Source organism: Primulina huaijiensis, chromosome 17 (assembly GCF_012295235.1).
Source record: "Primulina huaijiensis isolate GDHJ02 chromosome 17, ASM1229523v2, whole genome shotgun sequence".
NCBI classification, from domain to species: domain Eukaryota; kingdom Viridiplantae; phylum Streptophyta; class Magnoliopsida; order Lamiales; family Gesneriaceae; genus Primulina; species Primulina huaijiensis.
This window is the reverse complement of record NC_133322.1, coordinates 3,465,025-3,480,874: the sequence shown is the minus strand read 5'-3', so window position 1 is coordinate 3,480,874 and position 15,850 is coordinate 3,465,025. Positions and strand designations below refer to the sequence as shown.

Below are 15,850 nucleotides of genomic sequence, written 5' to 3'. Positions count from 1 at the left end.
ATTAGCCACGAGAGTTGCGAAGCTGGCCAGGTTTGCCCAATGAACCATGTCATATTAGTATCGACTAGAAAATGAATCTAGGTACCACTCTTATGTACGATTTAGTGAAATAGGTTAATGTTTGAACAATAGTCATGCGTTTGATTCATATGCCAACACTTACTAGGACAATCACGTCGCACACAACTTGCCCCTAATGTGGTTTACTCAATGGATACTAAAAAGTAGCAGTTGTGGGTTTTCACGTTATTAAAAAACCTCCAAAAATATGGAAAACAAAACATACCCGAAATCTCACAAATACCATCAGACGATTCTGACCATCACTAAACTATTTCTTATCTTTATTAGTTTCATTGAGTAACGGCCCATCCAACTTATGTGCAACTCTGCTGCGGGTTGGAATTAGCATACTTGAAAATAGGCCAGTCCAGAATCAGACCAATTTCAAAGAAATGGACGGGTTCGTGGATAGGTTTTTGGATACGGGTTCTGGGAATTTTTCAATCCGTACAGCAAATCGAGGGCAAGTATGGAATGTTATCTTCATCCTTAATAATAATAATAATAATAATAATTATTCATTATACATTATTTTTCCTAACAATTAACAAGTCATGATGTCTGTATTCCCAGAACCCGTATCCAAAAGAGACAGGATATTAGGGTGGTGATGGAGAAGGCATCACCGTCCCATCCCCGTTATATTGTCTTCCTTGTATCATTCTCTATTCAAGCTAAAGCTACTGTAACGCTTTTATTGAACATGCGATGGAGGCACAACGGAAAAAGAAATGCACAAGATCATGCCCATTTTTCTACTCTTCATTACAATCATCCACGCACGACACAATAAATACATTGTTTTGGGAGAGTGCATATCGTGCAAATCCATGAGATAACCACTGCATTGGAGTATGAATCTCTTGGTTTATAAACACCACACATTTTTACAAATTTGGGAACTCATATCAGATGAAGCATTAGAACGTCAGTCTTCGTCGGAACTTGCAATATCTAGCTCAATAATTTTAGTACCGACCAGCTCATTTTCTTGTCGCTGCTCCATTCTCATTTTTTTGCTTCTGGGTTCTTGATTTGGTCTGAACCTGAACAATCAAACCATCATTAGCAGGAGAGCATACCAATTAATGAAAAGGTGAGAAAAGAGAGTCAACGAAATTAGTCCATTTTCAACAACCTTGTTAGCAACTGTAAATCTAGTTGATAGTTAGCTTAGTTGGCAGACAGATATATAGCTTAGATGGCAGCAAGTTAGCTTAGTTGGTTAAAAAGAAGTTGGCTTAGTTAGAGAGTCAGTTAAAGTTGGTTTTCTTATCACATGTATCACAAGCAGAAGACGTGTGGAGAAGTCGAGTTAACTACTTCTGGAATGTATATTCTTTCTTCATTTTTTAACACAATACACAAGATTTTCATCTCATATCTCTTGTGATTAATTCGTGTATGGAGAATTTATTGATGATCTGTCAAGAATTAACATACCTTAACTCTTCTCTATTCTTTGATCTAAGTACATTTACTGTTTCTGTCTGACCCTTTTTCCCTGAGATTGAAACAAATATATTTGGTAAAGGAAATCCAATGGCTAGAATTAGCATGGACAATATGGAATCGTAGCATACCTGCAACATGATTCAGAAATCTTATTCCTTGTGAATATACATTTGTTGTCACTTTGTCGGCGTTGCTGTAGCATATAACCCCGAGAGTTAGCAAAAGTGAATGTAGAGTCATCAAGAAGTCCCAAATTATGTGTTTTAAAAATAAATAAAAAGAAACTACGGTTATAAAAAGAGCTCGGAAGGGGACTTGCAAAATCTCGTCTGTCCAATGATTCAAATTTTTTCCTGACTGCTAATGAAGTATATAAAATAGGAGAAACACAAACTGTTGGACAAATTCCACCGCTTCCACCACTTCAATCATGTTCCACCGCTTCAATCACGTATCATCCCAATAATTTAGCTTCTATTACAAATCATTCCAATTTGCTATTCCTTAATGATTGTAATTATTGTTAGTTTCTATTATTACTCTTTTTTACCTTGTATATTGTACTTGTAACCATTATATATACATTGTTCGATAATGAATGAATAACAAAAAGGTTCACAAAGTTCACATGGTATCAGAGCGGTGAACAATCCCATTTCATTTCATTTTTTATTTTTCCTTCATCATGGCCGAAGATGAAGAGATATCAAACACCACTATGCCACCATCCATCAAAACAAATTCCTACGCCATTCATCATTCTGATAGCCCGTCCACAATCCTTGTCACTCCTCTCTTAACAGGAGACAATTATGGATCTTGGAGTCGTGCAATCACGATGGAGCTTCGAGCAAAAAACAAACTGATTTTCGTTGATGGCTCTCTTCCGGTTCCTTCCGAAAAGGATGACATTTCTAATTGGGAACGATGCAATGACTTGGTAAGTAGCTGGATTCTCAACTCTGTTTCCCCGGACATTCGTCCGAGCATCTTGTACGCTGATACTGCAGCACAGATCTGGATTGATTTAAAGGAGCGCTTCTCTCAATCAAATGCGCCCAAAATTTATCAACTAAAGCAATCTATTGCTGCCCTCAAACAAGAAGGCATGTCTGTCTCCTTGTATTTCACACAACTAAAATCATTATGGGATGAACTCAACTCCATCATTCCCATTCCTCCTTGCATCTGTGGCAATGCAAAAGGCATCATTGACCATCAACATCAAGACCGTGCTATGGAATTTCTGCAGGGACTTCATGACAGTTTCTCGGCTGTTCGAAGCCAAATTCTCCTAATGGAACCATTTCCTTCTATTCAGCGTATATATAATCTTGTACGCCAAGAGAAGAAGCAACAAGAAATCAATATCCGGACAATTCCCAACATCGACTCCGCTGCACTTCAAGCATACAAAGCAGCGCCTCGACCTTTTGGAAAACGTCCGCGCCCTTTCTGTGATCATTGCAATAAACACGGCCACACACTCGCCACATGCTACCAACTCCATGGATTTCCCGACAGACAAGGAAAAAAATCAGTCCCGTCACCAACCACTACCGTTGCCCCTCCTACTCAATTGACGCCTGACCAATACAACAAAATCCTTGCACTCCTGGCCGCCAAAGAATCAGATGGACCATCAGCTCACCTAGCAGGTACAATTCTAATTTGTTCTTTCCCTTATTGGATTATTGATTCAGGGGCATCAAACCATATATGCACATCTTTATCCTCGTTCTCTTCCTATACATCTATCGACAAACCTTTATCGGTTCAGATACCCGATGGTTCTTATGCGCCTGTGATTCACATAGGCACTGTTCGCTATTCTCCATCGCTCACGCTTGAGAATGTTTTCCACATACCATATTTTAAATTCAATCTGCTATCTATATCACAATTAACAAAATCAAGTAATTGTGATGTGATTTTTTCTTCTTCTCAATGCCTATTTCAGGACCGAACAACGAAGAAGATGATTGGTCGGGGTACTGCTCGCAATGGACTCTTCTATCTTGATGCACATTTATCTTGCAATTCTGCCCTTTCATTTCAATTATGTAATAATTTTGATATATGGCATGCTAGACTCGGCCATCCATCAACATCTCGTTTTAATTTCATTGTTAAGAATTTTCCCAACTTTAATGCAAATAAAAGTTTCATTTGTGACGTTTGTCCACGGGCTAAACAATCACGCCTCTCCTTTTCTCGCAGTACCTCGAGTTCTTCTCATTGTTTTGAATTAATTCATGTTGATATTTGGGGTGCTTTTTCTATACCATCGCATAATGGTTCACGTTATTTCTTGACGATTGTAGATGATTATTCAAGATGTACTTGGATATATTTAATGAAAAACAAATGTGAAACCTTTAATATGTTGAATCATTTCTTCAACCAAATCAATCGGCAATTTTACAAAAAAATATCAAAAATAAGTTCTGGTACAGGAGGAATTTTTCTCCCTCAATTGCAAGTCATTCGTTCCGACAACGGCACTGAATTTCTTTCTAAGCAAATGCAAAATTGGTTTCACGCTAATGGCATTACTCACCAGCGAAGTTGCGTTGCAACTCCCCAACAAAATGGGATTGTTGAACGAAAACATCGTCATCTTCTTGATGTCGCACGAGCTCTACGATTTCAGGCCAATCTGCCACTTTCCTTTTGGGGAGATTGTATTCTTACTGCAGCATTCCTCATTAATAAACTTCCAACACCAATGCTACAGTACAAGTCACCTCATCAAATTTTACTTGGAACCGCTCCATCGTACTCATCCTTACGGGTTTTCGGCTGCTTATGTTTTGCAAAAAATATGCACATTCAACATAAGTTCGATGCACGAGCCAAACCTGATATCTTTGTCGGTTACCCTTTTGGACAAAAAGGATATCGCGTTTATGACATTACCACGCGGCGAATATCCGTTTCCCGCCATGTCATCTTCCATGAATATGTCTTTCCATATCGTGATATTCATTCTCCATCATCAAGTGAATCAATCTTTATCACTCCACTTAATGACGAAGAAACATTTGATATTTCTATTCCTTCAGTGTCTCGTCCTCACAACAATGACGCGCCTTCATACATGGACAATATTTCTCATAATGTTCCATCAATGACTGCGCTTCCAATCAGTTCACAACCTAATTCAGATAATGCTTCACAACCAGCGGAAACACCCTCATGTTCTACTACACCAGTACCCACTCATCCTCAACGGGCTCGTCGCCCCCCACCTCATCTCGACGATTACATATGTCATAATGTTTCTTCGTCCACCAATTTTCCTTTGACGAATTATTTTTCTTTATCGCGCTTTCACAGCTCTCATCGCGCTTTTCTCTCTACCGTACTTAGTAATCACGAGCCACGCTCTTATTCCCAAGCTGTGAAATCGGTCCACTGGCGTGAAGCAATGTCAAATGAAATTCGTGCCCTTGAATCAAATGACACTTGGTCTTTATGTCAACTTCCTCCTAATAAAACACCTATCGGTTGTAAATGGGTATACAAAATCAAATATCATTTTGACGGTACAATCGAACGTTATAAAGCACGTTTAGTAGCCAAAGGATATACTCAAATTGAAGGTGTCGATTATCATGACACCTTCGCACCAGTTGCCAAACTTGTCACTGTACGTCTCCTCCTTTCCATCGCGGCCATAAAAAATTGGTCCCTTAATCAACTCGACGTCAATAATGCATTTCTCCAGGGCGATCTCAATGAAGAAGTTTACATGAAACTTCCCCCTGGCTTCTCTTCTACCAATCCCACTCAGGTCTGTAAACTCCATAAATCACTTTATGGTCTCAAACAGGCTTCCCGCCAATGGTTCTCCAAGTTTTCATCGGCCTTAATTCAACGTGGTTTTCAACAATCCATTTCAGATTACAGCCTCTTTACCTACCACCATGCTAATACTTCTGTTTTCGTCTTTGTTTATGTCGACGATATCATCATTACTGGCAACAATGACACAGCAATCTCTGATGTCAAACTTTTCCTTGCTCAATCCTTTTCCATCAAAGATCTTGGTTCTCTACGTTATTTCTTAGGCATCGAGATCTCTCGTTCCTCTAAAGGCATTTTCCTCTGTCAGCGAAAATATGTGCTTGATATATTAAGTGATTCTGGTATGACTGGATCTCGACCTTCCAATTTTCCGATGGAACAACATCTTCAATTACGACCAATTGATGGTACTCCACTTTCCAATCCGGCCAGTTATCGTCGTCTCGTGGGCCGCCTCCTTTATCTCACTGTCACTCGCCCTGACATCCAATATACTGTAAATACACTTAGCCAATTCATGCACAATCCTCATTCTGTTCATCTCGATGCTGCTAATCGAGTTCTTCGTTATCTCAAAGGTTCTATTGGTAGAGGACTTTTTCTCTCCGCATCCAGCCCTCTATCTTTGGTTGGTTATGCTGATTCTGATTGGGCTGGATGCCCAACTACTCGTCGCTCCACTACTGGATACTTCATCATGCTCGGTTCTAGCCCTGTTTCGTGGAAAACCAAGAAACAACCAACTGTTTCTCGCTCGTCTGCTGAAGCAGAATATCGCTCTCTCGCTTCCCTCACGTCTGAACTACAATGGTTATGCTACCTTCTCCAAGATCTTGGCTTTCCTCTCTCTCAACCAATTACAGTCTATTGTGATAACCAAGCTGCTATTCACATTGCTTCCAACCCCGTGTTTCACGAATGCACTAAACACATTGAACTTGATTGCCATTTCGTTCGCGAGAAGATTCAAGCTGGCCTGATCACACCATCCTTCCTTCGATCTCATGAGCAATTGGCAGACATCTTTACTAAACCACTTGGAGCAGAAACATTTCATCACCTACTTCGCAAGTTGGGTGTCCTTGACCTCTCAATCCCACCTCCAACTTGAGGGGGGGTGTTGGACAAATTCCACCGCTTCCACCGCTTCAATCATGTTCCACCGCTTCAATCACGTATCATCCCAATAATTTAGCTTCTATTACAAATAATTCCAATTTGCTATTCCTTAATGATTGTAATTATTGTTAGTTTCTATTATTACTCTTTTTTACCTTGTATATTGTACTTGTAACCATTATATATACATTGTTCGATAATGAATGAATAACAAAAAGGTTCACAAAGTGCACACAAACCTTAAGGCCTTCCTTAATCCTTCTACAGACAATAATTTAACAGGCTGAGCAGATTTTGTGAACGTTGGTCTGTCACTCTTAGGATTGACAACGTAAATTCCTTCTGACTGTAGACGATCTCTGAAAGCTGTCCTTAAATTTCTGATAAAAGTTCAACTATTATTTTTCAGAGGGCATCTTAACAAGATCATTACAAATTTCTCATTTATTGGCTAGAGCTACCTACCCTCCTTTAAGTTCTGTTCTTGTATTGACGTACTTTTTTGATGCATTCTGTTCTCAAAGTTCAATCAGGAAAAAAACTCAGCTATATTTCCAAATGATGAAGGTGAAAAGACTGTCACGGAGGGTGTATGGTAGTGGCAGTATTTTCCTTGACGTCTGAAGATGTACAAATATGTAATTACAGGAGATAGGCTGTAAAGAATAAGAACTATAAATATTGCAATTAAAGAATAAGAACTATAAATATTATACAGCATGAGATAGGCTTATGCAATTAACTTAATTCTGAAGATGCACAGGAGATAACTGCATACATAATTGTAGATGTAAAACTATAATACTGTACGAACTCAACTTTAAATAGCCAATGATTCCAGTGTAATAACAGTAACCCGTCAAGATTTCTTCTATGCTGAAATTCAAGCTACACCTGCCTGATTCGCAGCCCTGAAAACTTCTCAACCCCCGTGTCTTTGGATCTAACCCCATGCTTCAATTTACTAATATACATAAGAAACTTATATAATTATACTAAATAGTTATAACTATATAAGTGCAACTCTTTTTAAATAATAATTTATTTAAAAAAAATGGTTGAACCAGACCTGGAACCGACGATTAACCAGGGCCGGACTCAGACCGTCGCGTTCACGACTCGGACCGTGATTAAGGGTCAGGATTTTCTTGACCCTAACCCGTCGAGTCTGACTTGGACCGACCCGTAGCGACGTCTAGCTAAATTGATGGTAATTCCAAAGAGAAAACTAGAGGGGTAAAAAAAAATCCAATAAAATACGAAAAATTATAAAATAGAGAATAGGTTTTATATAAAATTTATCTTTTATAAATATCGGGATTACCATTTCTTCACCTTTAATTTGCAAGAGTATATATGAACTTCTACATAACATCATTAGATTTATTAATGTATAAAAGCTTTTTTACACCTAAATCTACCAGACTACCGCATTTACATAATTTAATTTAAAATAGATCGGGATGTGAGAAAGTTGTACGTTATTTGAGAAAATGTGAACAACTTTGAAATTATGTGCGGGGGTGATAGACAGGGGTGTCAATTATTGTACTTGAATAGAACAATTTTTTTGAGTAAAAACAAATTTCAAAAATTTCATTGTTAAAAAAATGAAGAAACCAACACATGCTGTGAATTTTGGACTTCCACTTCTTCTCTTCTTTCTGCTTTTGTTTGTTTTTTTAATTATTTATTTCAATATCAAATTTAGCTAACCCGAATAAATCAGGTCGAGTTCAACATATTCTTCATAAGTTATATTTAATGATTTCGGTATTAATACATAATCCTCATATATTTGGATCAATTATAGTTTAGATGTTCAATAAGAGGAGTAGCTCATTAACCGATAATTTATTTAACATATAAATTTTATTAGATCTTTTATGATACGATCTCATGGATCTTTATTTGTGAAACAACTCTGCTTATATTTACAATAAAAAGTTATACTTTTGACATAAAAAATATTATTTTTTCATACACTCAGGTTACTCATGGAATTTTTGTGTAGAAAACTTAACCTAAGTATGGTAAACATTGAAAAGAAGATAAAATGTTGTTGATACTCACTAAAAATATAGGGATCGATTCCAATAGGTGATACTAGTCCGAATGCAGAATTCAAATTTACTCTAAACCTGAAATCACAAAGGAGACCGTTCAAAAGGAGGGGGCTGAGAGGCTATCCCGATGTAGCCTCTCCGACACTCAAGTCAAATACTGAAAATAGAATAAGAAAATATTTAAGAGTGATGCTAAAAATTAATATAGTGAATCAATGAATTTGACATTGAAAACTGATATTTATTGGATAGTACTTGGACCAGCCATATGCCACCTCTCTTGATTAATAATGGGCCAGAGGTTAAACCTGATCATGATGGATCATTCATGGGTATCAATTATCATTCAAACCAAGTGGTGGAGCCGAATTTGGAGTGTGGCATTTGGAAAATGGGAAGGTTAGGTAAAAACAAAGGCATTAAATTAAATGGGAAGGTTTGGTGAAAACAAAGGCATTAAATTCAAACAAGTGGACATCCATTCTTGTTCTTCAGTTTCTTCTCCTAGTCCCAAACTTCATCAATAACCAGCAGTTCAAACTTCTACACATAATTTTTTTTTTAAAAAAAAGTTATTTAAACATCACACTCTACTTTGTTATCTGAGCCATTATTTTTAAATATTACATTCTATGTATTTAAATACATGTTATTTTTTTTTAAAAAAAAATTTAATTTACTAAGTCCATTTTCATAAATATCCCCTCTTCTCCAACGAGACTAAGAACAAGAAAAGCTTGCCCTACTTCACCTAAACTTATGTTACACCCCTCTTATTGCGGGAAAAAGAAAAAGGTAAGAGGAAGGTAAACCAAATTAAGCCCACACACAACCACAACCAAACTCGTGTTTTTTTTCTTCTGTTATTTTTCCTTGCTCTCAACCTACTGATCTTCTAGAAGACCTACTAAATAAAGTAACGGATAATTATGATTTTTCATATCTCGAATGAGAAAGATTTATGTTTTTACAAAATATATATACCCACAATTCATTTAGGTTGTGTTTGATTTCAAATTTATTTTTAGATTTCAAATTTATTTTTATTGTTTATACAAGACAGACCATAAACTTCAAATTCATCATTATATGTTTATATACTATCTCAAGTTAATTATGATAAATTTCAAGTTCACTCAATTATGATGTTATTTGAAATATATTTTATTTTATATTAATAACGTGTCATCAAATAAGATATAGAATTATACCTTGATATATTATTTAATTGTAAATAATAAAACTATAATCGAAAACTTCTCGAACGCAATTTTACATAACTCGATAACCATACGTACCCGGTACCTCAAACTCATAATGACTTTATGTTAATCATATACACCCACAATTCTTCAACTACCTTCTCACTAAGAAACCATAACTAATGTCATTTGGACTTTACCCTAATCTCTTGGAAACACCACCTTTAATTTATATCTTCAATCTGCGTATTTTTTGTTATGCCTTTTGATTTTGATACCGTAGGGACCCATTTTAAAGATGTTAGTTACATCCGATGATCCATATTCATTATTGTATTTTAGGTTAAACCTTATCAAACAAACTCCACAATTAATATTTACTTGTATATTTGGTTCGTACAAAATAGTATCCGGACCATATCATATTTAGCTACGTGCTGTTTTTGATAGCCTAGATATTAGTACGAAACTCTGGTACGTAGTAGCATTTCATCAAAGTCTACAAAATATGAGTTAATTTTTGCGGTTCGTAATAAGACATTTGTTGGGTGCAATAATTGTCTTTGTTTGGTAGAGCGATCGAACCATGGTGTTTGAGCTGCTGTGCGGTTTAAAAGATTTAAATTGCACAATTACCATCAGCTATAACTTTTGGTAAAGCGGTAAACACTCGGTTTTACAACATTTGTAGATTATATTCAATCTGGTGCATATCGTATATTTTAAATATTCAGTCTTTTTAGATTCCAACAAACGGGATGAGGCAATTAATGGCGGTCCCCGAATCATTTTCTGGTCCATATTTTGGTCCATCTGCCGGATGAGGAAGATTTTCGGATGGTTAGGATGATAATATTTTTAAATTAATGAAGTTGGTTCGAATCTTGGATGAGGAAAAAAGAGTCGAGATATATCATACCTTGTATATGTGCATGTTAGGGTTATTTCGAAAATTTTGAGGTGAAATATTTTTTTTTTGCTCGAGTGATTTGTCTCTCGTTTGGTTTTGTTATCTGGCTTTTCAGTTTTTTGTCGTGGTACAATAACTCATGAATTTCAGCTATTTTGGTTTACTTACCATCGAAAATATTCGATTTTCGCCAAAAATTGTTATTTTTAAGAGATTTTATTATGTCTTTTATAATTTTCACAAAGAGTGGATGCATTTAGACCAAAATTAATGATTAAAATAACAAACTTGTATTCAATAAATTTTGAGGAATTTTATACATAGGTAGTTAATTTATTCTCTCTCGAGAATATTTCTCAATCTATTTCAATATCATTAGATCAGATTCATTTCTTTTATTTTAATAAAAATTAATATAATGTATATTGATGATTTAAAAATTAAATTTTTTTATCACAGCATAAAACATAAATATCAAGATATAAAAATCATTTTTTTGCAGATGCCACCATCTACTCTCCGGAGCCAATCTTACCAACTCACGTCTAGAAGCAATTAGTACCCTTTTTCACTCCTTTTCTTTACAGAGTCAAAGACTTTTTTATGTGTATTATAATAATTTACATGAACTACTCAAGTGGCCCCTTCACTTTTAATATATATATATATATATATATCACGGTCTCGTAGATCTTTATTCGTAAGACGAATGATCAAATATAATATTCATCTCTTAAAATTAATCCGTGAAACTGTATCACAAAAATTTTATATATATATATACACACACGAACACACTCCATCCACTATCAACAACGCCCAAAAACATGTCTAGAGTAAGCGAGATACACGAGCAAAGTTTTGAGTTTTTTCTTTTCTCTCTTTTAATTTCCAATTGAAATTTTAAACTATAATACTTCACATTAATTGGAGAATTTCGACTTGTTTTAAACAAGAAGAATAATCATGGGAAGGTCTCCTTGTTGTGAGAAAGCTCACACGAACAAAGGCGCATGGACTAAAGAAGAAGATGATCGGCTCATAGCTTATATCAAGGCTCACGGCGAGGGATGCTGGCGGTCCCTGCCCAAAGCCGCCGGGCTCCTTCGCTGCGGGAAGAGCTGCCGCCTGAGATGGATCAATTACTTGAGACCTGATCTTAAGCGGGGTAACTTCACAGACGAGGAAGATGAATTCATCATCAAACTCCATAGCCTTCTTGGTAACAAGTAAGTTGATCCATTTTTCCCTTTATTTTGTCGAGTCTTCAAATTTCTTGATGACTTTTCGTAGTCAGGATAAATAAAACGAACCAAGAAGTATTTGTATTTTAAAACTAAATTTCACATTTCAATTTCTGTTATTTTCAATTGATCATTGACAGACGAATGGTTTGCTGCCTGCAGATCAAGAAGCAGCATCAAATTTGATGATTTTTCATCATTTGCGAATAAACCCCACTTCTTTATTTGAAAAAAATAATTTATAGGAAGAATTTAAACATCGAGTTTTAAAAGATAAAACATATATAATTACGCTTGATGGATTGGTAGGGAGAATGAAATAATGTGATTTCTTGATTTTTTTGTATAGGTGGTCTCTTATTGCAGGGAAATTACCGGGAAGAACAGATAACGAGATAAAAAATTACTGGAACACACACATAAGGAGAAGACTCATTGACCGAGGGATTGATCCCACGACACACAGATCATGCAACGATCCTGCACCAACTGCAGTACCTGAAACTACTAAAACCATCTCCTTTTGTGGTGCAAAAGACTATTATAAACAAGATGGAAATGCATGCGGCATTTTGAATAAACTAGAAAAAAATGACATTGTTGATCAAGAACAGCGCCCAGACTTGAATCTTGAGCTCCGGATAAGCCCTCCATGCCCACAATAACAGCAAGAATCATTGAAGACCAGAGGAAGGGTGATCATGAACAGTAGCAGTCGCATTTACTAGCTTACAGAGATTAATTTGGCGACTGTATAAATTCATACCTTAAAAATTTCTTTATTTGTAGCACAATTTTGTTCAGCCGTCATTATTTCTGGACTTTATGGCATGTGCTTAAAGTCCTCATTTTTAAGGTCATTTTGTTAAAAATTCTCTGTTTTTTTTTTATGCTCACAATCTCACGGGATCAACTTCCTAAAAAATATAAATTCGGGGGATCACAATTTCTTAATTATTCTATTATTTTTTGTCATAAAAAAAACAATTTTAAGTTGTTCTTATATTTTTTTGAGAATTTTTAAAGTTGTTCTTGTGTTGTACATGTTTGGCATAAACTCTTAGATTAATTACATTTTGTATATAAAATATATATGATAAAAATAAAAATATTGATACGTAGTATGAGAAGGAAAAAGATAGTGACAATCAGAATTTGAAAAGTATTTTAAATAATTTCATTTTTTGATTTGATTTTATAATGAGTTAAATAATTCAATAAGACATACTGAAAATTATTATTATTATACTTAAAATACACTTCGGGAAAAAAAATTTATATATAAAATTGAAATTTATCAATATGTTATAAATTTCGAATATTTTGAGTCATAAATTCTTTCACAAATCCAAAATCATCTATCCAAAAGAAAGAGAACCTGACTGGTTTAAATATATCAGACCTAAAAACATAACACACAGGCCAGAAAACATACACGAAACGAAAGCATTATTCAACCTTAAGGCTGTGTTTGGAAGGGGTGATAAGGTGGATTACCGACCGTCGCCGTCGACCGATAACTTCCGGCCGGTCTGCAGCCGTTGGCGTCGCTGACTGCTGTCCACACCGACGTTGTCAGAACGTCGACGTCGCAGCAGCCGGAGTGGAAGAAGAAGAAAAACAACAAAGAACAATTTTGTCCTTTTATCAAAAAATTCAAAATTATCTTACAATTAAAAATTTTACCAAATATAACATCCTATATTACATTTCGACGATAATATTTTCTTTATCATTTACTCAATAATCATTAGTTTATTTTATCATACAAACCAAACTCAGCCTAAACATCCGAAACACACTCACCTTCATCCCTATGAGCAACCACCACATTATACTCGATAATACCCCTATGCTGAATCTCATCTTCATAGTACGTACGCGTAACCGCGTACCCTCGAGCCATTCGAAAAACTCCGGTTCCCCCAACAATCGGCACCTCCCGCAGCTTATCCTCCAAAGGATTCCTTCCAAGAATGCAAAGACCACTACCCTTGTATTGGCCATCCGTGAATACAAGATTAAGCAGCATGAAAATCGCCTTCTCGTGGAAATCTGAAAGGCCGATGATCCCCTGGATCCGACCAACTTCTCCGGAATCCATCCCGGGCCCGGAAGTTACCAGGTTGTCGAGAATACTCACAAGGCCGAAAGCAGACGGAAGAATATCGGTGAGGTTGGTTTTAGCAATCTCCCAGACCGTACGGTTGTTCCCGCCGACCAAATCTTGGATGTAGAAACGAAGATTGGTTATTGTTTCTTTTCCTAGGCAGAGTTTCGGCACAGGAACCGACGATTCCTCTTCATCATTGACAGCTGAACCGGAACCAAACAGGACTACGAGGAATACTGCTAACAACCAAAACTTTAATTCTTTTCGATCCATTCTTGCGTGTGTCTCTACTTGTTGCAACTGCCAAGCTTAGCTAGCCAGCTCATCTGGCTACAATGGCGACATATATAATGTCAGGCAAAATAATGATGAGGTGAGACAAATTGCATTAAATGAGCTGACAAAGATAATGTTTGGCTATGGGAAGTTTCGGATAAAAGACAATCTTAATCTCCTGACATCTACAATAAAAAAAATATATTTTATTTAAATATTTATCCAACTCATAATACACATCATCAATTAAATATTTCTCTAGTCAAATATATCATATTTCACAATCAAATATCACACAAAACAAATATTTATGGATCCCACTATCATTTTAATTAATATTTTATTTTCATTTAAAAAATAATCATTTCACGACTTTAATTACTTACATCTATTATTTAGTATTATATTTTTATTGAAATATAAAAGTAGAAAGTTTATAACGATTATTTTTTAATAACTAATTTTTAAAAAAATAAATATTAAAAAATTTAAAAAATTTATAACGAACTATATAAAACTAATTTATCATAAAACAATATTTATAACATTAATAATAAAAAATTACAAACCATAAAACAACATTTATAATAATAATAATTGAAAATTAGTAATTCACGAAGATACTAAAAAAAGACATAAAAACAGAAATTACAAACAATTGGTCAACCAATTGTTTTGGTCGACCCAAAACAAAACGTTGGTCGACCAACGTTTTGTTTTGGTCGACCCAAGTTTAGTCGATCTCGGATTCCATTTAATTGTCCACTGTAGGTTTTTGACGCGCGAGTGCAATGTACGCATGCGTCTCAAGTCAACGTGAAACTCACGCTGGCTTGAAGAAATTAAAAAAAAAAATTGCAATAGCCGGTTATAAATTGTAACCGGGTATTGTAGTGGCACACAAATCAATGGTGTGCACTGGTGAATATTTAGATGGAGATGATATTTGAATGACTTGGCTTGTAGAATATCTACCATTGTGGATGCCCTAAGAGAGTTGCTCGTTCTAAAATCATCAATTCTTTGAGTTTTTTTCATTTTATAGTATTTGAGTGCTTAGTTTTATAATTTTTGTGGAGTGTTTTGTTCTCTTATATTAAGAGAGAATGTGTTCTCTTTAGAAACACGGTGAGTGAGTTGTATACCATAAAATATTATAGTTGAATTCTTTTCATATAGCCCCTGATTTTTACCGTAATAATTTTTAGAGGTTTTTCACGTAAATCTCGGTGCTCAAATTTATTCTTTATTTTCATATTTATTATATCAAATTATCGTCCTAACATATAACATAATTCAATTGTACATATTTCAGTATTCTTTAGTCAGAAAATGGAGGCTGGATATAATTAGAACCACAAAGAAATGTTGCGAAATGCACCACGGAATTCAATTTGAAAATAAATTTAAAATGACTTGCAGTGGATATATAATTCAATATTAAGAAGTATTGGTATTTAATTCTTGTGTCTACCTGTCTACGTTAGCGGTACGGTATTCTAGAGGCTCCACGAATAAGTACTTTACGTTTATTGAATTGAGAGTATGATACGTGTACGCATTAAAAAGTTGCACTACATATCGTTAAGATA

At 35.4% G+C, this 15,850-nt stretch overlaps 2 protein-coding genes across 2 annotated transcripts; one reads left to right on the top strand and one right to left on the bottom strand.

Annotated features, from left to right (window-relative positions):
- Positions 1 to 11,451: 11,451 nt before the first annotated feature.
- LOC140962548 (myb-related protein 308-like) lies at positions 11,452 to 12,846 on the top strand. The gene is made up of 2 exons (XM_073421502.1): positions 11,452 to 11,854; positions 12,219 to 12,846. The coding sequence occupies exons 1-2, from the start codon at positions 11,592 to 11,594 to the stop codon at positions 12,532 to 12,534; spliced, it is 579 nt and encodes a 192-aa protein (XP_073277603.1). The 5' UTR covers positions 11,452 to 11,591; the 3' UTR covers positions 12,535 to 12,846.
- Positions 12,847 to 13,618: 772 nt separating this feature from the next.
- On the bottom strand, positions 13,619 to 14,332 carry LOC140962547 (dirigent protein 22-like). The gene has a single exon (XM_073421501.1). It carries the CDS (start codon positions 14,253 to 14,255, stop codon positions 13,653 to 13,655), a length of 603 nt encoding a protein of 200 aa, XP_073277602.1. The 5' UTR covers positions 14,256 to 14,332; the 3' UTR covers positions 13,619 to 13,652.
- Between the last annotated feature and the right edge of the window lie 1,518 nt (positions 14,333 to 15,850).